Genomic DNA, 26,984 nt, shown 5'->3' with positions numbered 1-26,984 from the left:
CCTTCTGGTTCTGATATATAATTAAAAGTTTATTTAATATGTTCACAAGGATATGTGTCATATTTTAATGGGATAAGTATATGAAGATGCTTTTTAATGGTATATTTTTCAGATGGTACATGGATGAGAGGTCAAAACCTTGTAATTATACAATACAAAGGCTCCAAAGAACGTATCAACCTTTATAAATGGTACAGAAGACTTTAGGGAGGCAATTATAATAATAAGTTTGCCTTTATACAAAGTTTTATACACATTTCTTATTTGATTCTCAAAACATGCAGTGAAGCAGGGGTAAAAGTATCATTATTCCCATTTTATATATGAGAAAACTGAGGCTTAAAGAGGTTAAATGACAAGCTCAAAGTCACGCTGAAGATAAGTAGCAGAGCCAAATTCCAACCTAACTAAAGCACAGTTACCATGATAACACACTAATATTTATCAATAATTGGGGGGGGGGGTTTGCATATGTGAAAGATTTCCAGGTCAGTCTTACCATTCCTATTCTAATTGAAAATAAGATCAATGGATGATTTATGTAACAATTATAGAATGGTGGCTTTTTATCTAGTAGAATCTCACAGGATTTCAGGTGTTATTTTTCCTTTGAGCTTATAGGGGGAAAATGTTTATACTCTGACTGGGTCAAATACTATGGTGAAAATAAAGTTCTAGGAAGGCTCTAAGCATTTATTTGTTTGATTATTAAAACAAGTATTATCAATATTAAAACAATTTATTTTTGTATATTATTATGCAGTACAGTTTAAGTGAGATTGACAATCTTAACAGATAATTTTTAAAGCAGGAGCTATTTTGTATATTGTCTAAATAATATACATCATATATTAAATACCTTAGGTCATATAAATAATTTCTAGAAGACTGTCTACATTTTTATTTTAATTCAATATCTCTTATTATTTTCTAGTAATCATTTAGTAAAAACTAATCAAAAGTTTTGAGGTCAATTCACTCCCCAACAGATATAGTCAAAGAATATAAACAAACAGTTCTTAAAAGAAGTGCATACTATTAACCACAAAAAAGATCACTCCAAATCACTAATAAGAGAAATACAAGTCAAAATAATTTGTAGAAAAAAAATTCATAGGTTTCCCCTTACAGCCAGCACATTGGCAAAAACAACAAATGTAGAGAATAGTTAATGTTAGAAGGGTTGAGTAATAAAAGCATAATAATCTCCTTTGATGAAACTGTCAATCCAGCCATTTTGGAAAACGATTTGGAATTATACAAAGAAAATTAGTAAAATATCCCATACTCTCTGACCCAGAGATCCCACCAGTCATGTGCTTCAAGGAGATCAGTGATACAAAGTCCCTACATAGACAAATGTATTTATTTAGAGCTGCACTTTTTCTTAGTAGCAAAGGACTGGAAACAAAGTAGGTACTCATTGACTAGGGAATGGCTAAACAAGTTGTGGCATGTGAAATTAATGGAATATTACTGTGATATAAGATACAATGAATATAATAAATGCAAAGAAGCATGGGAAGATTGTGAATTGATATGAATTATATGGATTTATACAAAGTGAAGTAAGCTGAACTAGTAAAAACAAGATACCATATTGACTCCAACAATGAAAATGGAAAGAACAAGAATATAATTAAACCTGAAGGCTTTAAGATTATGCCTAAAGTTGGGGAAGACATCTCCCTCCCCTCTGCAGAAGTGAGAAACCACTAGTGTGGAACACTACAGATGTCAGACTTTTTCAGTGTTTTGGCTAGTTTTTCTTTCTTTTTTTAAAAATGAGGATAGTTCTATGAGAAGGGCAGAAGTAAGAATACATTGAAAAATGCAGATAATGTAAAAACAAGAGATAGTTTTAAAATTGACAGACCTCTGATTTTGTTGGTTTGGAGTTTTTTATACATGTGGGGAGCTTCTGGGGCAGACACTCTTTCCACCAAAGCATATCAGCAACCAATATGGAACTTATAGTATCAGAGAGTTGCCTGAGTCACTGAAAAAATAAGATACCTGCCTATGTATGTTAAAAACAGCACTTATACCCAGGTTTTTCTGACTCCAGGGACAGGTTATCTACAAAGCCAGGCTGTCTCTCTTTAATAGTTTAAAAATTCAGGTTTCTCTGTGTGCTTATAGGTATTTTTTCATACAGCTACTTTGTTAGAAAATTTTAAAATATGTATTTAAAGATTGTAGGCATTGTTAAAAGAATATTGGCTTTTAAACAAAGCACAAAAGTATAGCCTTTCTGCCTACACTGTATCCTGAAACAATTTTTAAAAAAATCTGTAATGGAGGTTTGGAGCACAAGCCCCATCAGCTTGCTCAGATGGTATATATCTACAGGAAGCAGCTTCCAGGAGAATTCCTATGACATATAAGGAAAATGCCTTTGAGAAACTGTTGAGTGTATGTAGACATTCTATACCTAGTGGGGAGGAGTCTTCCTCCAGTGATTGTGTAGCCAGAACTGTAAGGGTCTTCAAAAAGGCCTGAGTCAGCCCACGCTGTGTCTTTCACTATCATCTTGGGGTAGCCCAGTAACTCATCCTCTCAAGGAGATGGGTGAGAGACTATTGTTGTTTGTCCTTCATTCTTTTTTTTGTTTTTGTTTTTTTTGCAGGGCAATGAGGGTTAAGTGACTTGCCCAGGGTCACACAGCTAGTTAAGTGTCAAGTGTCTGAGGCTGGATTTGAACTCAGGTCCTCCTGAATCCAAGGTCAGTGCTTTATCCACTGTGCCACCTAGCTGCCCCTTGTCCTTCATTCTTGAAGAGGACCATGACATTGGGAAGTGATGTCATGACTTGCAATGAACTAGATTTAAGTGAGGCAGGGCTATGCAAAGTCACCTGCCTCACACTCTCCTTCAGAGCCATCTGGGTCTAGTGACAAGATATACATCAGGACAAGGGGAGATGGCTCCGGATGCAATGGGAGCCTTTTAAACTAAGGCCTTTCACTAGTCTCAATTTCATGAAAGACTATGCTGTAATGGGAAAGGTCTTGGGACCTTCCCCTCCTGAGGTTATATGTTCAAATCCCCTGAGAAACAAGCATAGGTTGTTGGCCTTTTTCTTCGTTGTTTTCTGTTCTAAGTATAGGCAGTGGAATCTTCAGCCTTGGGAGTTTAAAAGGCCAGAAGAATTGGCCCCTGGAATCTGAGTTAGAATCCAGGCTTTTACAGCTTGAACCATAGATATCCCAAAGATTGAGAAATAACGTTTGGGAGTGACCTTCCGAACACAAGTTTGGTGTAAGGATTTATCTAGCAGTCATGCCACATCTGCCTGGGGGTGGGGGCAGGGTCTGTATATGTTACCTATCGTAACATTTTCGTAAAACTCAAAGGATCATAGATTTAGAATTGGAGAGGATTTAAGAGTCTCATTTTACAGTTAAAGGGAGGTACAGAGAAAGTGACTTGACAAGGGTCGTAGCCCTACTCTTTAGTCCAGATTGCAACTCAGGTCTTCCTCATTCCATGCCTCCCTTCCCATGTACTCTATCCACTTGCCCAACTATTCCTGGATCGTCAGTAGTTACATTGCTCCCGCAGTACCACAAATCAAGTGACTGTCGGTAAAATCTAAGGTGTCTAAGGCTGCGTGTTTCTGCTCACGGCTGTTTGCATTAGGGACATGGACAAGCCTCGGCCCCAGTTAGCTCCGCAGAGCCGGCACTGGAGGAGAGCCATTGCGCTTTTTGCATCATCTTCCGAACAGGTCAGGAAAGATCTAACTGCAGAGTTTCTTCCACTGCAGGCAGGCATCAAGGTAGGAAAGCAGGCAGAACTGTGGGACCCACCGAGGCTCTTCACTCCCTGATTCATGATGAGAACCATTGAAGAGTAAGCTATTTGAACGAAAAGTACACCCTGGGGTGCCTAAGGGTAGGATTAGTTGGACTCGCGGAGAAGAGGAGCGTGATCCTCTCAGGGTCCAATCTAACCCCCGCCTAGCGACCAAGTTCACGTCCCCAGACTCCGAAGCCAGCCCCACCCCCTTCCCCAGGCGCCAAACGGGTGGGGGCCCTAAATAGTCTCTGCAGCTGCCTTGGCCTTGGCTCGTAGCGGTCGCTACAACAACCTAGGAGGGAAGACGTTCGGCCCAAGAAATCCGAGCCCCTCGCTCCCGGGTTCCGCTCCCGCCTCTCCCAGACCACGCCTGTCAACCAAAGTCGCGCGCGCGCGCGCGAGACCCCAGCTACCCCGGCGCACGCGCCTTCCTCCCCTCTCAGCCCGCCAGCCAGTCTCCTCAACTCCGCGGGGCGCAATGACGCTACTCTCCGCGGAGCTGGGCGGGGCTGGCCGAAGGCGAGAGGGGGAGGAGGGGAGAGAGGGCTATGGAAGAACCCTTCCGCGCAGGCGCAGTGCTAGTGGCCTTGCCCGCTTCGGCTTTATCCCAGACGAGGCTGGCAGCTCGGGCCCTCCCCCTCATCTCCCAGCCGCGGCTTCGGCCCCGGCCCTGCTCTGCCTCGGCCTACTGCCGCTGCAGTGGCCCCGGTGGGTGTAGCCCAGCCCCGCCTCCTTCACTCTCCCTCCACGCTCCCGCCGTCGCTCCTGCCGGTAACCGTCCCGGCGTCCCCCAGCCCCGCATCCTTCTCTCCTCCTCCTTCGCCCCCGCCCCTCCTGCGCCCCCTCCTCCCCCGCCCCTGCCCAGCCTCGCTCCCGCCGCCGCCGCCTAGTCCTCAGCCTCTTCTCCAGATGAGGTGATGGCAGCGGCCAACTTCGGCAAGATCCAGATCGGGATTTACGTGGAGATCAAGCGCAGCGATGGTGAGCGCGGAGCCCGGCCTCGGTCCCAAGGGGGAGAGGAGACAGCCGGGAGGGCCCACCCGCCGGGAGTCGCTGCTTCATTGATTCGTTGGGCCCGACTGGGGGGGGGGGGGCTGGGAGGTTGTGGGAGCTTTTGTGTGTTCGTGGGTGGCGGGGCTCGTGTGCGCGAGTGTGCGTGTGTGCGCGCGTGTGTATATCGAGCTGGGCCGAGGGGCCGGCGCTACTGCAGTGCTAGGGGCGGGGAGCCCTGCCTGGCTTTTGGGGGAGGGGGCGTAAGTGGGGGAGGGGGGGCGAGATCGCGAAGGGGAGAGAGAAGAGCGGGGGTTTGGGATGGGGGGCGCGCTTCGAGGCGTGGCGGAAGAGGAGCCCGGGTTGGGGGAGGTGGGGTCATGAGGAAGTGCAGGGAAACGAGAGAAAGAGGGACTGAGACAGATGCAGCTGGGGTGGGGTCCGGGCGGGAGTGGGGGGAGGAAATAGCCCGCTCTCCCCGTAATTAACCCCTCCTCTGGACTCCAAGCCTGAGGATGCCTGCGGTTCCTTGGGGGTGACCTAGGATGTCAAACAGGAGACCCACCTTCCTTTCTAGGGCCTCTCTGCCATCCTTATGGTCTCTGGCAATAGGGGAGGGGAGTGACTTGAGTATTTGGAGAAGTAGCTTCGAGCTTTGCTGTTGGAGTTTGTTTATTTTTAAAGGCGAGTCCGATAGATACTTAGGTGCTCTCTAGTTCACAGGCCTTCCTGCCTCTTTTCCTCTTTTCCGGACGTTTCCCCCCTTGGCTAGCCTTTTCTTGGGGGAAAGGATGTGGAGAATTTTATGATCTTGCTCACTAATAGGGGAAGGAGAGACTAGGGTGGAGGAATTTCATATGTGCTCCTCAAAGGTGAGACCTTTGGAGCAGGACAGGAGAAACGATGAATAATGACTAAAATATGAAGAGGTAGTCCTAGGAGGATGATGGTAAATGGGGTGATCTTAATGTTTTTAATCCCCATAAAGGATCTAGGGAGGGGAATTTAAGGGGAATTGAGGGTTATTATGATTAGACTTAGATATTTTTCTGTCTTTCTTTAGCTCTGCCCTGGAAAAATTAGAACATTTCATTATCTTTGTGAACAGGGGATCTAGGGAAGATATGGGGAGGGGGGAACCAGGTTAAGGCATGAGTCCCAGGTTAGGAAGCTCTATAGCTGGCTCCTTTCTTTTCACTATGACCAGGATTATGATACATACCACATACATAGTGATAGAGCCTCTAAATCTTCCTCTTTGTATGTAGAGTTTTTGTGTGATAGTATGTAGCTCGACCTTCCATAGCTGCTGACTTTTTTCGTTATTTCTGAGGTCATTTGTCTTAGCAACTGGAAGCTTTGTCATTCTGTGTGTGAAAAGCAAAAGCATATCACTAAGAGCTTTAGGCGCTTTTAACTGTGCTACTGGGGTAGGGATTGATGTATATTACTTGGGGCAAGGGCAGTATTTATTTACACTTTGAGGAGGCAATATCTATGTCATTCATTGCTTCTTTGAGATTAAATTTGTGTTTACTGGCAGCAAAAACAAAATTTTGAAAATGCTACGATACCACATTTTGGTGTACAGTAAACTAAAATAGTCACCTAACTTTTTAGCTGTTTTTTACTCAAATGACTTGAATAAAAATCTTTTAATGTGCTAAAATGAAATATAAAGAGTCATGAGTGAATTTCTTTGTATGGTTTTGTGTGGTGACATTTGAGGTGTTTGTAATTTTCATGGAATTATTTAGGCAGACTCTTTTCTATTTAATCAGAATGACAATACATTTATAAATCATTACTGCCCCTTAATGCTCCTCTTTGTGACTGAACCCCCCAGTCTTCACCCATCATCTTTCAAGATATAACTCAAAAAAAACTTTTCCATGAAGTTTTGCCATATCATCCAGCCAAACAACTATGACTCTTTGTACTACTCTTAAGGAATTTATGGTATATTATACTTGCCTTTTTTTGTAATTGTGTTCTTAGAGAAATTTTAAACTAGATTATAGCACCTTGAGGACAATTACACTGCCATTTTTATTTATATATATGCTATATATATCATTATTATTAACCCCCAAAATAGAATCCCTTAACAGCCTGAAGCATACATTTGTTGAATGAATGAATGAATCCCCCCATTCTTGGGGATTTTTAATCTTATGATTCAGCTTTGTATCCCTGGAGCTACTTTAAAGAGAATCCTAATAGCAATTCTAGGACTGAACGCACTTGGACACTCCAAGCTAGATATGCCTATGGCTGGTCTAACGTTAACTGTAATTCAATTTCACTTAGAGTAGACTTATCAGTAGAGATATGAGTTCAAGAATCAGACTCAGAACTGAACTAGAACTAGAGTATCTTGGTAGACAGAAGCATAATTAATTGCTACCCCCTCCCAAATTTTGCTTCCCAGCCACTTTAAAAATTCAACTCTACTAACAGTTATTTAAGCAACTAGATGGTGAAGTGGATATAGTGCTGGGCCTAGAGTCAAAAAGATTCTACTTCATGAGTTCATATTTGGCCTTAGATACTTACTATCTGTGTGACCCTGGGCAAGTCACTTAGCTTTTTTTTTTTTTTGCCTGTTTCCTCTAAAATGAGCTGGAGAAGGAAATGGCAAACCACTCACTGTCTTTGCCAAGAAAGCCCCAAATGGGGTCAGGAAGAGTTGGATATGACTGAAAAAAAAACATTTAGCACCCACTATGTGTAAGGCACAATGCTAGATGCTGAGGGAGATGCTAAATAAGTCACAGTAAAATGCTTAGAAAAATTATTTGTGAATTCAACAGTTTGACTGGTTTCCTTTTGTCACCTAAAGAATCACAGAATCTGACTTGGAAAAGACTTAAGAGATCATCTAACTAACTTGTAACTTGACCTTCTCTCTACAACATTTCTACATGTGGAGATCCATCGAAAACCTCCAGTTAAAAGGAGTACACTACCTACAGAAGTATTCTAGTTTTTGAAAACTCTTAAGTGTTAGGAAATGTTTCCTTATGTTAAGCTGAAATCTTACTCTGTAACTTTACCCATTGCTCCCAGTTCTCTTTTCTGTGGTCAAGATCAAGTGAAATCCATCATCCTCAAATACTTGAAGGCAGCTAGCTATTGTGTCTTTCTCTCCTCTCGAATTTTTAGTCCCTTAACAGAGATGGTATAACATTTTCAGATAACATAGCCTTAAGCTTCACCAATGTACCGATTGCCTTGCTTTGCTTACTACCCTGCTTATCAGTGCCTTTCCAAAACATGGTTCCCATAAAGGAACACAGATGTAGTCCAACCAGGGCAGACAGAGTTCAGTGACTCTCTCACCTTCCAGTTGTGATCACTGTTCCTCTTCAGGAAGACTTGTATTCCTTAGTTCAAATCTGACCTCTAACACTTACTAGCTGAGGGACCCTGGGCAAGTCACTTAATCCTATTTGCCTCAGTTTCCTCATCTGTAGAAAGAAATGGCAAACCACTCCAGCATCGTTGCCAAGAAAAGTCCAAATGGGATCAGAGTCAGATACTACTGAAAAACAACAAAATTCTTCTTCGTGCATTCTAAGATGGCAGTGGTTTTTTTGAGCTGCTATATCATATTTTTTTCTTTTTAATTTTAGAGTTTGCCAAAACCCCTCTTTTTTTAGTTGTAGAACTGTTGTTTAGTCACATCTCCCCCATCTTGCAAGGTAGGATTTTTTTTAATCCAAATGTAAGGGGAACACATATATTGATGTGCTTCTGTGTTTCTAACAGGATAACCATGCATTTGTTAAAACTTTTGGTTGTATATGAAAAGCTTCATTATTCAGAGCCATTGACTTCTTTTTGTGTGTTCCCCCTGAGAGGGAGAGAGGTCTAAGTATCTGTAGTCCCTGGATAAGAATTTTAATAAAAGGAATATCCAGAACCTTTGTGGAGGTAGGATTTCATTGTGGAAACTTCTGCTGTGATGCTGGCTTCTTTTAATTGCATAAAACCATGGTCTGTTGTGGCATGGGTACAGACTCCAGACCTGCCTTCCCCCCCCCCCCCTTCTCAGGAAAGCTACCAGAGTTACATTATAAAGGCCTGAAGTTAAATTAATTATTTAAGCCAGTCCTAAACTGGGAGGGAGAGGTTGCCTTTGGGCTCAATATAGCTTGTGGTGGGGAGGAGGGACTTAGAAGAATAAGTAGTAAAGTTGGGTTACATAAAATGAAATTAGAGTAACAAATGATTGTCTACTCAGGATGTCATGTGATGAGATGCTGAAAGGGACATTAGAGGTCATCTAGCCAAACCCTCTCATTTTACAGATGAAGAAACTAAGACCTGGAGAGGTTAGGTGACTTGCCCCAAATCACATAGGGATTTCAGGTCCAAGTTCACTGTACCACACCAGTCTGGCCTTGCTACTAGAAGGTCACAAAGGAAGCATTACAGGAAAAAAGTTAAACCATCTGTGTTAAGGATAAGTGAAAATAATGTTTTTGACTGCTACCAGGGATTCCAGCCCCAATGGACAATCCCAAAGGAGCCATCAGTTACTAATTTTAATGTCACGGGCAGAGAGTCTTCTTTGATTAGAAAGGTTAAAATTGCTTACACCACAGCTGATCTATCAATAATACTTTGACACATTCATCCCTTATATACCTTTTTGTATAGGCTAAACTAGATGGACTTTAGAAGAATGGAGGTAGTGTTTTAAGTTAAATGAAAATGAGAGCTAAGTATTATGTTAGTCCCACTTCAGATATAAATGTTTTTTGTTTGTTTTTTTAAAAATTTTTGGCCACTATTGAGAATGGAAAAGAAGAAAGGAAATAGCTTTGTAATGGTGTTAGTGGATTAACTTTTTTGTATGATTTCTACTTGTTGCCCAAAAAAGCCTTTTATTTGTATGGTGCTTTGTTAGTTTTCAAAGTGTTTTTTATTTAACATCTCTTTTGATCCTCACAATAGCCTTGTGAAGTATTGAATTTATCAGTAGTTATTGAATCCCTACTTAGAAGGTCCTTGAGGTTGGGGAACTTTTTTCCTTTGCTGCCCAGCACAGTGCCTTGCACAAAGCAGGCACTTAATAAATTTCTTTTGAGTTGAATGTAGGCAATATTAATCCTGTTTTACAGATAGAGAAATTGAGGATCTGAGAGGTTAGACTTACTCCACATTGTAGGACTAGTGAGTCAGATACTATATACATGCTTTTGCTGATGATACTTTGATTCATTTGAGAACTGTGTGATTTCTTCTACCACCAATCCAGCATGTACAATATATAATGGGACTAAATTGTATTTGCTCTCAGTGGTGAAATCTAGTTAAATCTTATTATCTCAGTTGTATATGTTGATTCAAAAGTTTCATTCTTAAAGAAGAAAAGCTTTCTGGTCCTTACACATTAAGAGCCTGCCAACCTAGAACTTACAATCTAACACTGATAGCATTAATATAATTATTTATATAGGATAGACTGATGCTGCTTGTATACCTGGCAATAAATGTTTTATTGCCCAAGGAGATTTCTAGGTTAAAGGCTGTGCCTCTGAATTCTGACCTCTCTAAAGTGCCTTCTTTTCTATAGCAGTATTTCTCTTCATCTTGTTCCAAGTGAAATCATTTGTAAAATACTTAACAGAGTGCCTGGCAAATAGTGGGTACCTAATAAAAACTTGTCCCCTTTGCCCTCTCCACTGCAGCCCAATATTTGATTTGAACACAGGACTAAATTTTATTCCAGTATGAGGTAATTTAAATGTATGAACTAAATGATAGCAACTCATCTTTATATAGTACTTTATAGCTTACAGAGTTTAAAGGTATTGCTCTGAAAGCTGCTCTTTCCAGAAGTTTGAGGGGAAACTCAAGGCCTGTCCTTATTACTGTTGGACCACTTTACTCTTATAATGCTAAAAATGTAGATTATTGAAGTTCAAGGAAAAGAATATATACCCACCCCTCCTTTGCCAGAATTAGCAATGTTAAATAAAGCTTGTAAGGATTGTAGTTCCATTACTGGAAAATCCAAAACAATTTCCTGAGGGTAATTTCTAGGTCTCTAGGGGGCGGGACAATGAGGGTTAAGTGACTTGCCCAGGGTCACACAGCTAGTAAGTATCAAGTGTCTGAGGCCAGGTTTGAACTCAGGTCCTCCTGAATCCAGAGCCAATGCTTTATTTACTACACCACCTAGCTGCCCCCAACTTCTAAGTCTCTTATTTGTCAACTCCAGATATTAGTGTCTTTAATACTTTTTTACTCATAATATAGCATTGCTTCACTCTAGGACTCTGCACCTTTCCTTCCTACTATCTCTGTTTCATAACCAGAGTTGACCCTTAGTGATGCTTATTGTTAACTGAATATCAATTCTTAGTTTAAATGTCAATTCAGCTTTCACCCTAATTTGCCCTGAGTTTTCTTTATCTTCCCTTAAATGTTTAAAGTCATTAAGATTCCAGATTTACATTTGGGGTGGGGGGTAGGCCAATGAGGGTTAAGTGACTCGCCCAGGGTCACACAGCTAGTAAGTGCCAGGTGTCTTCGTCCCGATTTGAACTCAGGTCCTCCTGAATCCAGGGCCAGTGCTTTATCCACTACCCTACCTAGCTGCCCCCCAGGCTTACATTTTAATACAGAAATGTCTATTGGCCAGTAAATTCATTTGGGAGAAGGAACATTTTATTACATGTGTATGAGTCAATGTCAACCATGCTATACTGATCAACAATGTATTGAAATATAGAACAGTCAGTTAATATAAACATGAAGGCTACTTATAGGCTTTTTGTGATTTCCTCTTCAGGGCTGCCCTGAGTCATGTTAAATTCTACTTGTGCTATATATCTCAAGGAAACCATTTTGTAAAGTACACAGCATTAAAGTATATTAGTCAAAGTAACTGCTAGGGGTCCAAGACAAAAGTCTAATTAATGTGTAAATTTAGAATTGTGTATAGATGGTAGGGTAGTCAGCTTTCTAATATCTGAGGTTTTCTGGAAGTGAGATTTAAATCATTTTTTAAATGGTGGGAGAAATCTTGGATTTATTGGGGGAAAGCAAGGAACTTTGTAAATTATGGAGTATTAGTGACTGAGGAAAGCACTTGATGCATATGTTACTGCATTGGGAGAGGCTCAGAGCCAGGAATGGGATAGTTAAGGAAAGGGGATTTATTAAAGACCTTGAGACAAAGAAGAAATGAAGGAAATGAGTTAGATTCACACATTCTGAAACAAAAGGTGAGAATTTTAGACCTCTCCTAAAGTGTACTGAAGAGTCCACTTAAGGATTGAAGGGGAAGGGTATGATATGGGTGGTGATGGGGAAGGAAGATAGGACTCATGTAGGGAGAGGAGCATGGTAGAAAATACAACTTTGGTAAAGGTGTTTAGGATAGACTGCAGGTAGGTATTGTGGAAGATAAGCATAGCAAGGATAAAGTTGCAATAGGCTGGTGAGAATAAAAGTAAAAGTAAGAATAATGTGTTTAATACTATATTATATGACAAGTCACAAGACAGAATAAAAGACCAGTGAGTTAAAGAGAAAGGCCCAAAAAAACCCCACTTGCTAATATAAGTGCAGTATAAAACTGTTTACTTAAGTTAATCCAGTTAAGGAAATGCTTACTAAAGGCAAATAACATGTAGCATTCAAGTAGAGAAACTCCTTATGGAGTTGACAGCTTCTGCTCTTGATGGTAAAACCCATGTAGCCTTGACTAAGGTGGCATTTATGGCACACACCCTTTTTTGTTGTTGTTGGTTTTGGCTGTGAATTATAAGCATCATAAACCATGCTTTGACTGTTCTAATGATTTGATCTTCATTTTTCAGCTCAAATCCCTTTGGAACCCTAAGATTAACTGCTAGACTCCTGAAATGTGATTGTTGTGTTCTTGTGCTTCTGTTCCTTAGGATTTTGATTTTTTTTTTCAGTAATTACAGAATGTATTTTGGGCTATAAAGAGTATTCATAATGTACCTTTTGTTTAAGTCATGACTACTATAGTGACCTCATTAATGTCTTTCTCCCCCTTCCCTTCCTCTCGGCCCCCCCCCCCCCCAATCTATCTACCATAATGGGGCAAATAAAACATTTAGTAGTTAGTTGATTTGAAAATGTTGTTGACATACTATAGGAAGGCATAGTTTCTGACAACTCCTCCTTCCCTTTACCTTATGAGCTTTTTAAGTGTCACATCCTATTGCAAAAAGGAAGCTGTGGCCAGAGGCTGCTGCTCCTCCCTAAGAGGGACTTGGTTTATAGTCTATTCTAATAGACCCCAGTAAGAAATAGAGATATCTGAGTATGATCCCTCAAAATATTGAGATAAGATACAAACGTAATAAAATTCTTCAGGCTTAAGCTTCTATGAAGACTGCTGAAAAATAGTTAGAATCTAATTTTTATTATTTTTTGGAAATGAAAACAAGGTCAGTGTCTCAGTCATGAATGAAGTTATGGATAGGATTGGTTTAGCCATAAAATAATTGGTGTGCAAGAACTACAAGGATCTTAATGCTGATGGTCATTGACTTGATTAATTAGAAAAATCCAGTGAAACCATTACTACCACCGCCGCTTGCCAACTACATTAGACAGATATTGAGCCTTCATTGTATATTGTATGCCTCACATAGTATTTGGCTAGCATTTAGAAAATTGTAATGTTTTATCAACGTGATTAAAAAAAACCCAACTTTGTGGTGGCTAGAGTTCTGTATTTGCAATGGAAAGACTGGTTTCTCTTCACAATCTTATTAGTAACTCATGACCTTGAGTATGTAAGTTAATCTCTTCCCTTTTATTCCCATCCATCTCCATCTGCAATATGAAATTTTTACTACTTTATAAGGTAGACTTGTGACTTTTCAGAATTTTTCATTCCATGGTAATGAATGGAATGGGGTGCTGCAGAATTAAAGATAATGTTTTTTCTGGTCCTCAGAAAGAGGAAGAATGTAGAGTCTTTTAATTATTACTGATTGGCGAACTTGTTGATTCTTTGGCAAAAATTCTGGTATGCATTATTAAAAGGGAAGTTTATGAGTACATAGAAAAGAAAGGAATGATCACTAGGTTATATCTTGGACTTTATATTAAGTTATGCCAGACTAATCTAATTTCATCATTTTTTTACAGGGTTACTAGATTGGTAAGGGAAATGCCATAGACATAGTATTCCAGGATTCCACCAAGGCATTTCAAAAGTCTCTCACAGTATCCTCGTGGACAAGATGGAGAGATGTGGACTAAATGATAGTACAGTTAGGTGGGTTTGAAACTGGCTGTCTGGATCTAGAGTGATGATTAATGGATCAGTGTTTACTTTTGAAGGTCTTTAATAGAATGTCACAAGGCTCTTTTCTTATACTTGTCTGTTCCATAATTTTTAATCATTGACTTAGTTAAAAGTATAAATTGTAATCTTTTCAAGTTTGTTGATGAAATGAAGTGGGGATAGAGAACTGATATAGATTTTGACAGGTTAGAACAATGAACTAAATCTTTCAAGATGGAGATGGGGGAGGGATGTAAAATTCTCAATTTGGATTTTAAAATTATCTGCATGAATTTAAAATTTAGAAGATGTGTCAAGACAACAGTTTGGTGAAAAAAAGACCTGGGACAGTTAGTGGACTACAAACTCAAAATGAGTCAACTGATTAATCAAGCATCCTCAAAAAGCTTTATATTAATAGATGTACAGTGTTTTGAATAAAGAAGGGTGTTATAGTTCCATTGTATTTTGTCCTAGTCAGTTCTCATCTGTAGTATTGTGTTTGGTTCCAGGCACCACATTTTAAGAATGATGTTGGCAGAAGGGAGAGAAGGGCATCGAAATAGTCAAGTGACTCAAAACCACATCCTGTGTTTAACTGAAGAAGAGAAGATTTAGGGAGAAGGCATGATTTCTGTTTTCAAATATTTGAAACACTGTTATGTTTGTTTGATTCCAGATGACACGTTAGTGTTTCAGATAGAAGTTAAACAGAGAAACAGATTTTGGTTCAATATAAGGAAAAACAAATACCTTTTAATGGCGTGTATGCAACTCACCCTGTAACTTTTTTTCAACTCTAGTTCTATAAGTAAAAAAGTGAATGGGACTAAACATCCTAAGTTGGACATATCATAGTTTTAGTTTTGGCAAAGCTTTCAGTACTTTCCATCAGAACTTATAGACTATATATAGCCGCATTTGCCACATTAATATCATGCTTTAATAACTGATCCAGACAGTTAAAAGTACCTAGATTCTAGCATCCCAAGGACATCAATGTTTCTATATGATCTCTATTATGTAATAGTAAACTATGTTGTGGTATAGTGTACTATAGCGAATGGAAAGAATACTTTTGAAAAAATGACATGGAGTGAACACCATGGTCTACCAAGTCATGGTGTTTTTGTAGACTGGTATATGTTACCCTGGTGTCTAAGAACCTGGTGTTTTTGTTTGTTTGAATATTATGATAACTATTTCAATATAATTGGTTTCTTTTGTAATCCTATGTATTTTATTTGGTTTTTTGTTTGTTTGTTTTTTTTAGTGAGGCAATTGGGGTTAAGTGACTTGCCCAGGGTCACACAGCTAGTGAGTGTTAAGTGTCTGAGGCCTGATTTGAACTCAGGTATTCCTGATTCCAGGGCCAGTGCTCTATCCACTGCGCCACCTAGCTGCCCCAATGCTATGTATTTTAAACATTTAAGAACATTATTTTGAGAAAGTCCATAGACTTTGCTGCCAAAGTAGTCAATAACACAAAAAAAGAACCCCTGGGTAGAGAAAATAAAATCTTGGAGCTTTTTTCCCAGCTTAAAGCTATGTATGTCATTGGCTCTTGAGGCAAATTATCGATTGATTGTTTGTTTTAGTTTTTTGCCATTGCTTAGGATTTTATTACTTTACTTTATGGCTGGTTATTTGGATTGAGCCCTGCGCATAATTAGTTAGATTTTCTTTTTTCCATAGCAACCCCTGTAGAAGCATATCACGGGTGCTTTTTCTTGGTTGCAAGGCCATCTAGATCTTGTGGATACATCCAGTACCAGAACACCAACTTCAGCATATATGCCCCCTGTCCATGGTATTTTCCACATAAAAAAAAAATCACATTATTTCCTCCCACTTACAGATTTCCATATATAAGAATATTTTTAAATGTTAAGTTATATAGTGACATGATAATTACCACAAGATACATAAAATACTGTATATAAAATGACTACTGATGGTGACTCCAGCATAAGCTCATTGAGGGTAGAGACTATATCTTATTTATATTTTGTGTCTCCCCCAAGCTTTTCACATATCACTTCATAAATGTTCAGATGATGTATAGGTGGGTTTTTTCCTTCTAAAACAGTGTGTTAGCTGTAGGTTGTTATGCTGAGTGTATGTATAATATAGAGAGTGTCTTGATGAGTTTACATATTCTCAAAATTTAACTGATTTAAATTTAACTATTTAATACTATTTTTCCTAGGAGCTCCTAATTTATTTAGAAAACACTTGGATTAATTTGAGGAAGTAATTTCTTTGAACAAGACCTTTTTATCGTAGATAACTGAAACTTGCTTTTTAATATTTACTTTCAGTTGTGCCCAGTGTTTTTGAGAAGAGTAATAGGAGACCAGAAGTTGCTAGTCACATGTGTGACTATCTTCTTGATTAGGCCTGTGAGAGGGACCAGAGAATCACAGAATGTTAGGGGTGGAAGGGCCCTTAAAGATCATCTAGGCCAATGCTTCTCCTTTTACAGGTGAGGAAATTTGAGGCTCCAAGAGAAGGGGCAGAGCTAGATCTTGACCTCAGCTCTTTTGATTCCAAGTCCAGGGCTCTTTCCACTTTACCATGTGCTACCTCTTTTTTTTTTTTTTTTTTAAGTCAGGCAATTGGGGTTAAGTGACTTGCCCAGGGTCACACAGCTAGTAAGTAAGTGTTAAGTGTCTGAGGCGAGATTTGAACTCAGGTACTCCTGGCTCCAGGGCCGGTGCTCTATCCACTGCGCCACCTAGCTGCCCCCCATGTGCTACCTCTTACTAGTTATTTTACTTTAACTGCCTCTCAACAAAATGTGTAACTGTTATGTAGGAAATGTCCTAAATTGTATTTCTTTATTTGTTGGGCAGTTTTAATTTACTGCTTTTTTTCTGATTATATTCAATTATACATGATTATGTGCTTGTGTGTCTTTTGTCTTTAAATATGAAATATTCTAATTGCAGATATAGATAAGAATTTCCTAAGTGTAGAGTTTGATTCATGGCTTAAGAAACAGTGTATTTCATTGAGGATAGAAGCAACACATCTCCAAATTACACAGCACCAATTATATGCTTTTATTCAGTTTTAAAACCATTTACTCTTAAAATGGACATTATGGGGGGCAGCTAGGTGGAGCAGTGGATAGAGCACCAGCCCTGGATTCAGGAGGACCTGAGTTCAGATCCCGCCTCAGACACTTGACACTTACTACTGTGTGACCCTTGGGCAAGTCACTTAAGGCCAAATGCCTCAACCCCCCCCCCAAAAAAAAATTAATAAATAAAATGGACATTATGGGCATTTTAAAGCTCTACAGTTGTAAATATCCTTATTTCAGATCTAGTAAAAGGTGTGTAACGATTGGAATGACGCCACCTGCTGGAGACTTACTGTAGAAGAGTTCCACCCATGAAGTGAAGGTCTTTGAGGGCAAGACCAGGAGTCTCTTCTTTGGCGTCAGGAAGTGACGTGGGCTAGTGGGAGGAGGAAGGAAGAGACTGGCGCTCGCTCTGGGTCTCACTCTCTTTCCTTTGGACTCTGGTGGAGAGCGGAGCTAGAAATGTGCTCTCCCTTTAATAGATAGGAATCTAGGCCTTTCTCTCTCTCTTTACCAAATTCTTGTTTTCCTTAATAAATGCTTAAAAGCCTAACTCTTGCTAAAGCTTATAATTTATTGGCGACCACTCATTAGATATTTTAGACAGACTAGCTAGAATTTTAGCCCTTAACAGGTGAAAAATTGCTTCTGAAAACAAGAGTAAAATGGCAAGCAGAATTGAAAAACTTTATCAGCTGTTACAAGGAAACTCAATTTACCTTTAAATTTTCTATCTAGATATTGGTTTTATGATATCCAGATCCTGTTATTAAATGTGAAAAGTTGAAGATTTGAAAGGATAAAAATTGCAAAACTATTTTAAGATCATATACCATTTTAAGTCCCCTACAGTGGACTTAAAATTATACATTATACATGATGAAACAAGCATTTGGGAAATATTCCATTTAACATTTGATACAGCAAATAAAGATTAATGAGGATGACAGTATTCAGAGTGTAGCATAGGGAGAGAATCTAGTCAAGGAGATTGATTAGACAGCTATTGCAATATATCAGGCATGGAATTTATAAGGGCCTAAATTAGTGTGATAGGAGTGGGAGTGGCAGGAAAAAGAAACAGATATGGATGACATTCAACAGGATAGGAATCAGATAACTGTAGCTTTTTAAATTACCTTATTTTTTTCTCTTTCTTTTGTTTTTTTTTTTTGTGAGGCAATTGGGGTTAAGTGACTTGCCCAGGGTCACACAGCTAGTAAGTGTCAAGGGTCTGAGGTCGGATTTGAACTCAGGTCCTCCTGAATCCAGGGCCGGTGCCTTATCCATTGTGCCACCTAGCTGCCCCTTTTTTTCTCTTTCTTGTATTTGTTCCTGGTATATACCGAGAGTATATATTCACATTCAATATTTCTTTCCTATTGTCTGTATTACTTTTTTTTTTTTTTTGGTGAGGCAATTGGGGTTAAGTGCCTTGCCCAGGGTCACACAGCTAGTAAGTGTCAAGTGTCTGAGGCCAGATTTGAACTCAGGTCCTCCTGAATCCAGGGCTGGTGCTCTATCCACTGAGCCACCTAGCTTCCCCCTGTCTGTATTACTTTAAAAAAAAAAATTCTCAGCTCTTTTTTTTCTTGACAGTTTATGAATTATTTCCAATGGGTTCCTCTAGGGATCTTTAGTACATACACATTTTTTTTCCTTTTATATGTTCTGCATATAAATGGTAGTGTAAATGGTGTGATTGAATAAAAAGAAAAGCATTTATTTGCTTTTTGCCAGGCACTGGTGCTAGACCCTGGGGATACAAATACAAAAGTAAGTCTCTGACCTCAGGGAGCTTACACATGGAGAGAAGTGGGTTGCCAAGTAAGGTTATTTTGGTTTGAGGAGACACAGGAGTGGTGAGTAGAACCATAGGGAAGCCAATTGCCAGGCCCTTTCTAGAAGCAGTGGTAGTACTGGGTCAGTTGCTGTCTCCAGCACAGGTGTTAGAAGAGAGGATATTTTAGGTAGATGGACTGGAGTCATGAAGATGTGAAGAGTTGGGTAAGTTGATTTGGTATGCTACTCAACAGCCTCAGCTCAGCTGAGTGATTTAACTCATCCCCAGGAAAAAAGGCAGAGTCTTTGGAAGTCTAGTATGAAAGGTGCTAGTGGGGAGAAGAGAGCAGTATCATGTCAAATGGCAGTGGGATAAGAATGGAGATGTGTGTGGGTATTGTGTTTGGGCATGTATGGCAACTACAGTTTGTAGTGTTTTGCTATAAAAACAAAAAAAGTGGGGTTTTTGGTGAGTTATTACAAAGTCACCAGGATAGGAAGTAGAAAGTCTGCATACTTTCTCTTTTCAGCTTTTTTTTTTCTTTAGCAGTTTTGGCTTTTCTTTTTCTTTTTTAACATGTGGTGCAATGAGGGTTAAGTGACTTGCCCAGGATCACACAGCTAGTAAGTGTCAGATGTCTGAGGTCAAATTTGAACTCAGGTCCTTCTTAATCCAGCCCCAGTGCTTTGTCCGCTGCACCACCTAGCTGTCCCTTTTCAGCTTCTTTTTACGTCCTTTATCCAATTCTGCAAATCCTGTCACTACATTTGAATTTACTGTAGTTCGTAATTCGTGTGTGAACTTTCAGGATGTCATAGTTCCTTATGGCTTTTCCCTTTTTTCTCTCACCAGCTGCTGGATAAAGGTCCCACTATTCCAACTCCAATTAATGTGGTTTAGTCTATGTGAAGGGTGAAGGATAAGTAGGTGGTTCAGGAGAACTTTACATTAACATTTGAGTTTTCATGTATATAACTTGAATGGTTTCTGTCTGGACTGAACAGTGGCTTTTTGCTGTGTGCAGGGACTTAGGGATAATTAATCAGATCCATAACAAAACACAGGTGCCACAGTTTTATGTAGTTTAGAACATATGTGTAATTTAAATTGGTGTTTTCTAATAATACTAGCTAACATTTATATGGTACCTACTATGTGCCAGGTCCTATACTAAGTATTTTACAAGTATTTCATTTGATTCTCCCAGCAAATTATCCCCATTTACAGATGAGGAAACTGAGCCAGATTAAGTGACTTACCTAGGGTTACATAGCTGCTGTGTATCTGAAGTCATATTGCAACTCAGGTCTTCATGATTCTAAACGAAGCACTCTATCCACTGTACCACCTAGCTGCTTCCAGTAGCACCTTTAATAGTGACTGATATAGAGATTTACAGATGGCATTTGACTTTACCTCAGTTTTAGAATTAGGGAGAAATTAGCATTTGTCCATTCAATTTGTTCTATTTCTGGTTTTGAAACTCATTTATAAACCAGTACTACTTTTTGTTATTTTCCATTTAAAAAAAATTATAATACCACACAACACATTGAAAAATATTCTTTAACAAAATTTTTGTAACCTTTTCTCATGACTTTTTCTGGGAAACTTCTGTCCATTATTCCAGGGGAATCCAGGGATAGGTGAGCAGTCCTGAGTTTTGAGCACCATAGTCATTTTTTTCCCTCTCAGTGCTATTTATTAGTAGTCACTTTCTTGTTGTTGCTGAAACAGTTTCCATCCATATGTCATAAGGTACAGCACCAGATTTGCCCCCCATAATAGAAGATTCAAGTTGCTTGACCTCCTTAGTAAGTAGAAAAGTCTTTTTGAAAGATTCCTGATTGTATCAGTATTCTGTCTACTTGGCATCCTCATGATTGCTCTTCAGACTTTTGCTAAAACACTTATTCATTGTACTTGTTGGCTTGAGTCCAGGCATAGAATTTCCTAGTGAAATTTGGGAAGGATGACTGAAAACTAGTCAGAATGACTGGAAAAGTTATTCTTTCAGGGCATCCTTCTTACATCTATTTAAAGTGGTTAATGATTTTTGTGACCATGTCTACATTGGTAATTATTGCTGAGTTCTAAAAGCTTTTTTTTTTTTGAGGGGCAATGGGGGCTAAGTGACTTGCCCAAGGTCACACAGCTAGTAAGCATCGTGTCTGAGGCCGGATTTGAACTCAGGTACTCCTGACTCCAGAGTCGGTGCTTTACCCACTGCGCCACCTAGCTGCCCCTTTGTTCTAAAAGCTTTTTGTTGAGTATATACCTATAAATTTCTATCTCATTTTCTATGAGGTACTTAAAGTAATTAAAAGATGATAGTATCTTGGCATGTAACTATAAAGAGTACTGAGTAGGCACATTTGTATTTGTGTGGAATTTAACTTTAAATAAGTGAGAATTTAAAACATTTAACTAACACTCTTCTATATTTAACTTATATGTAAAACCTTTTTTTTGGTGTTAAACTTATAATAAGTGGAATATTAGGACATTCCAGTCTTGAAGCCAGAATATTTAAAACAAGCCTTTTACATGTGGAGATAAATGAATAAAAGTGTGTGGCTTGGGAATCATTCGCCCAGGAAAATGTGGATATAAAAGAAAAGCCTTGGGAGATCATTTTCCAGAATCTCTTTAGAGTATTACTTTAGAACTCTTTAGAGTTAGAGGGATCAATAATAAATTTAAGCTGTTTTAAATAAATAGGATACTTCTGTGTCTCTGTAATTCATGTATACAATTATACTTATTGTTGGTGTACTAGATATTTTAGTAAGAATAAAAGCAATACACAAATCTGATTTTTTTTTGTTACTCCTAAAGGAACAGAGCATTATTAAATTTTCATGACTATTTTTGTAGTCATTTGAATCAAAACACTTTGAAAATTACTGAATTTATATGTGGAGCAAATCTTAATGAAATTACATATACCTATACATATACACATATGTATACAAATACATATATGGCTGTATGAATGTGTCAATTTTACCATTATATTTAAAGTTTGAGAAAAATAGTTTTGTTTCATGCTAAATGCTAACACCTTAAGTATGATTAGCTAAGAACAGGTATCTAGGTTTAGCATTTCTACACCCCCTAGAGATTTGCTAAACAGCAACAGTGCTGTTTAGTTAGCAGACCCATTATTTGTGTTCTTCCCTAGTGGTTCCATGTTCCATCATAGCTATTGAAAGTATAGGTCCCACATAGTGCCAAAAAGATTCTTTTCAACATTACTTAGTTGGTTGACATTTATAGTCAGATAGCCAGATCCTAGTAGGAGTACCAGAGTAGAGAGTTTTACTTCTAAATCTTACATTGATCTCCCCTTCTTAATTCAGTGTAGATCCTAAAGTTTTTTCTCAAGTTCATTGGTGATAGATACACAGGAATGATATTTTTCCACACAGCGCCCAAGAGGATTATGTGATGTTAATAAATTGTCAGTTAGATAGTGCAATGGACACAACAGCAGAACTGGAGTCAGAAGTCCTGAGGCAGAATCAGGCACTAGCTAGCTAGCTGTGTGATCCTGTCTACCTCAGTTTCTTCGTCTGTAAAATGGGGATAGTAATAACACCTACCTTCCAGGAAAGTTGTGAGGATAAAATGAAATATTTTTGTAAAGTGCTTTGCAAATCTTAAAGTGCTATATAAATGCTAGCTAGCTATCATCATCATCAAATTAGTACCTATAGTCTGCTTTTGCAGTCTTTGAAAAGGTCCAGTATATCCATGAGTATATACAAAGTCTTTCCAAAGCTTCATTTCACTTTTCCTTGCCCTCCAATCCCATCTTCATTTTATAATTGATTCTTTGGTCATTGGGCCTCTCCTCATCCTTTGTGGAGAATATATGGAAAGAATACAAACATGTGGTATGAGTTGCAGCCCACATTTTGTAGCAACATAGATGAGTTAATGGATCTGACAGAGTAAGATAGGAAGCCTGTCTTTTCAAAAGAGAGATTGAAATGAATGAACTTGAGTAGACACCTGGTAATATAATTCACCATGACAAATTATTCATAAATATCCTGATTTACTATGCATCTACCTGGAGATGTAGAGAACTTTTTGATAGAACATTGTACATTGGTAACTTATTTAAAATTTTTTGCTTTACTGAAACCAATGAACATTTTATAGATTTATAATTTAATATTTAGGAGGCAAGTCAAGGGGAGATCTATCTTAAGACAGATTCAAATCCTAGAATTATTTAGAAATTGTAGAAGATTTTGTAGAAGAAATTGTAGAATTATAGAAAAAATTGTTACAAGGTTATTCCATCAAGAATATTCTCTCAATAGTGTTTTATAGTTTCTAGTTGATAAAATACTTCAAAATATATAATTACATTTGATTCTCCACAGCAAATCTGTAATGTAGACAGACCAAAAAGGTAGTATCCTAATTTTACAAATGAGTAAACTGATGTTTAAATAGGTTATATGATGAACTTAGGTTATATGACTTAGCTAGGAAGTAGCAGGCCAGAAGGCAAACTCTTATGTCTTTTGATTCTTAATTTCTGTGTTATTTCTACTGTACCATGCAACTTTTTTCAAATATACACAACATTATATATCTATATCTATATCTATATCTATCTATATAGATATATACACATATATATTTAACTAAACACGTGTAACAGCATTGACCTTTCAGATATCTGTTATTCAGTGATGCCTTAATTTTAGTGAATTTTGCCATCTATCCTTATTCTGAGAGTGAGAATATCTTGCTGTGATTTCTCCCTGAATTCTTGTTTGAGGAGTGTGTCTATAGGAGAGAAAACTACATTGTATTTTTCTAATCAAATTCTTATACCTTTTTTCCTATAAAAGATACCTTTAAAATTTCTTATTCATATGTATAATGATTTTGTAATATTGAGAAATTTGTTATTTTGTATAAACTCGAATAGGCTTTTGATCTTTAAGCACAGATAGTTAATAGTGATTTATTAGAGAAATTATGAAGTATTGCTTAAATAATCTGAATTTTTGTATTGCTGTTTTTTATTTTGTAGCACCACTTATATACCCAGTTATTTTACGTTGTACCAGTGTTGTGAAAGTAAGAAGACACTATTAAGTTATACTGATTTCATTTTTAAAAGTTAGTACTTTTTCTGGTCATTTTTCAAGACTGTAAGTGTTGCATTCAAACGATAGAATATGTAATGATTTCGAAAGTGTTGGGCATTACTAGCAAAACATTTTGGTTTTGTAACATCAGGGACATTATTCTTGTATGTTTACTTTTAACACTTCATCTTTTTTAGAAATCTCTTGTTTTTATAGATAGACCAAGATGAAATTTCTTAAAACAAAATTGTGAACAAGAAAGAGCAATGACTTTTATGGAAGGCTGTCTGATTACTGAAGTGAATCCCAATCCTATGACATTGAAATTAGAAATAAGAGAACTATTAAATTTGTAGTCCTAATGTATAAAAAAGCAGCTGCCACCTATTTTCAAAGCTTGAATCTTTCAAAGACAAATTGCTTTTTCCTATCTTTCCTCTAATGTTCTGATTATATCCCTTTATTAGTGTATTTTCATTTGTTAAAATTTTAAGCATTCTGACTTTTTAAAATAGAGTCCTGAGATCTTGTTAGCATCCCCTGCTGTTTTATTTGGCTTTTGTGCTCCTGTATTTGAAACTGAATCTTACTTTATATGCTAGACAAGGTTTATGCCAGCCTAATTAGTTGCTGGCATTTCTTAGGCTCACAGCTGCTGGATTCAGCTGTGTACTAGAAAAATATAATGGAATACTGTTTTCAGGGAGCAAGAGGAGATTGTCAACATGTACAACTAGTTTTTGACAGTTCAATAATATATAAGCTTTGAATAGCGCCACCACCTATCTTAAATTTGCATTTTTAGTTCAGCTGAAATTATTTGAAGGCTGAAAAATAACTTTGGCATTTGCTGAATTAAAAAAAAAAAACTTACCAAAACAGCTTTATTTTTGAAACCTAATGTTTACAGTTTAACAAGGATCAGGAATTTAGGTCTTAAAAATGGATAAAACTTAAAATATTTTTAAAGTAGAAGAAATAACAATTCTTTAATTTCTATTTGAGGAATGTTTCAGGTAAATAAATATGTGAGATGTTCATATCACATAGGATTTACAAAAACAACAGTAAAATTCTGCTTTAAAATTTAAAACTAAGAGGGTTGGGTGGTTTTGTTTTTTTTTAATGTATTGAATTCCATTTGTATCACATTTTGGCTTAATTTTTCCTGTGTAATGTATGTAAACCTCCACAAAAATCTTATGCCAAAGCCTCATTGTTTCAAGGATCTTATCCAGGGTTCTGTAAGGCAAGGCCATGAGAACACAAGCTTTGGCAGGTTCTACCAAGATGGAAAGGCTTCCATTACAACCTCTGACAACTGTCTGAGGACCAGCATTGCAAAGTATGGAGGAACGAAACTTTTTTTTGGCCTTGTCGATTCATGAAATGTACAGAAATAAAAAATAACTTTGTCAGTGAGGCTTCCTTTCATTTCTATAGTGATGCTGATAGAAAACAAGATGGAGAATACTAAGAATCACCCAATTCTCAGACTGTCTAGAAGAATTAATTTAACTTTTAGAATTTGAAATACTTTTGAAGGAATTGAACGTATCTATATTGATATGCTCATTGTAAATTTAATGAGAAGACATAAAGAAATAGCAGCTTCTCTAAGAAGGTGATTAAAAAACCAAACTGTTGGTTTTATGTCCCCAAAGGCAACAAGAAACCTGATTACATGTGATACTTGGTCATATTGTTTTGAAGCATTCATGAGAGTAAGCACCCAGATCACAATTAAGATAATTGCAATTTTTTTCAACCTCCACAGTGGGGGGGGGGGTGTAAACCTCCAAACAATCACAATATAGTTTGCTGCCTGTTAGGTTTGACGTGAAGTCAACCAGAAGCATTTATTAAGTGCCTTATGTGTGGCACACACTAAGGATACTAAGACAAGAGCAAAGTAGTCCTTACCCTCAAGGATCTTAAATTTTATGGGAAGTGTAGGGAGAGATGGAAAGGGCTGCATATATAAAGATGTACAAACATGTAAGATATGCACGAAGTAAATAAAAGCAGTTGAAGGAGGCACCATACCAACAACTCGGGAATCGGGAAAAGCTTAGGAATTAGGAGGTATCATTTTGGCCGAGCCTTGAAGTGTGCTAGGCGTTCTGGGATGTAGAGAGGTGAGAACAGAGGTGAGAACAGAGAGCATTAATTACAATGATTGGGGACAGTCTTGGAAAAGCACAGGAGATGGGAGAGAGAATGTTGTGTATAAGAAATAGCATAGTCACTTTGACAGGAAAGGGGTATAATCAGCCTAGAAAAAAAGATAAACTGTAGCCAAATAGTGAGGGATTTTCAGTGGCAGTCAGGAGTTTGTATTTTAAACCAGAGACTGTGAAGAGCCAGTGTGAAGCTTATTGAGCAAGACAGTGACATGCATGGTTAGACCTGTGCTTTAGGATCAATTTGGCAGTTGTATAGAGACTAGATTTGAGAGAGGAGAGGCTGAATGCAGGAAGATTAATTAGAAAATTACTGAAAACTTCTTCTAGCAGAGAATTGGAAACTGATGTCAAGTAATTTAACTAAATAAATTATTTAAGCAAATGAGATTGTTATAACATTCATTTCTGAATTATCTGTGTGTACTGATTAGGTTAGAGCAAAGGTCAGAGCAAATTACCCATATTAAAATACAGAGTAAAAGAGAAGATGCTATGTACCAGTATATAAGTTGCAGCTTACCCTATTTAAATAAGGTGATGTATTTTTTTTTATGAGAACTTAGCAAAAATGACTCACTTATGGTAAATTGTTTAGTTAATTTTAACCAATATAGATTAGGAGCCACAAAGAGTAGGCTAAAAGATCCCAGAAATTGAAGCATTTTGACAAATAGACAAAGTAGCACTGGACAACATTGGTTTAGATTACAAGATCATTTGCAACATACTACAG

At 38.0% G+C, this 26,984-nt stretch overlaps 1 protein-coding gene across 4 annotated transcripts in view; it reads left to right on the top strand.

Annotated features, from left to right (window-relative positions):
• Window positions 1–4,616: 4,616 nt before the first annotated feature.
• The window catches only part of KIF2A (kinesin family member 2A), a 91,985-nt gene continuing 69,617 nt past the window's right edge, over window positions 4,617–26,984 (top strand). For all 4 annotated transcript variants that reach the window (XM_043978711.1, XM_043978710.1, XM_043978709.1 and 1 more), the window contains exon 1: window positions 4,617–4,782. In XM_043978711.1, coding sequence (XP_043834646.1) covers window positions 4,719–4,782 — 64 coding nt within the window. In that variant the 5' untranslated portion in view covers window positions 4,617–4,718. The remainder of the gene's footprint in view (window positions 4,783–26,984) is intronic.

Source organism: Dromiciops gliroides, chromosome 1 (assembly GCF_019393635.1).
Source record: "Dromiciops gliroides isolate mDroGli1 chromosome 1, mDroGli1.pri, whole genome shotgun sequence".
Taxonomy (NCBI): domain Eukaryota; kingdom Metazoa; phylum Chordata; class Mammalia; order Microbiotheria; family Microbiotheriidae; genus Dromiciops; species Dromiciops gliroides.
The sequence above is the reverse complement of the archived record's forward strand: the minus strand, read 5'-3'. Positions and strand labels throughout refer to the sequence as shown.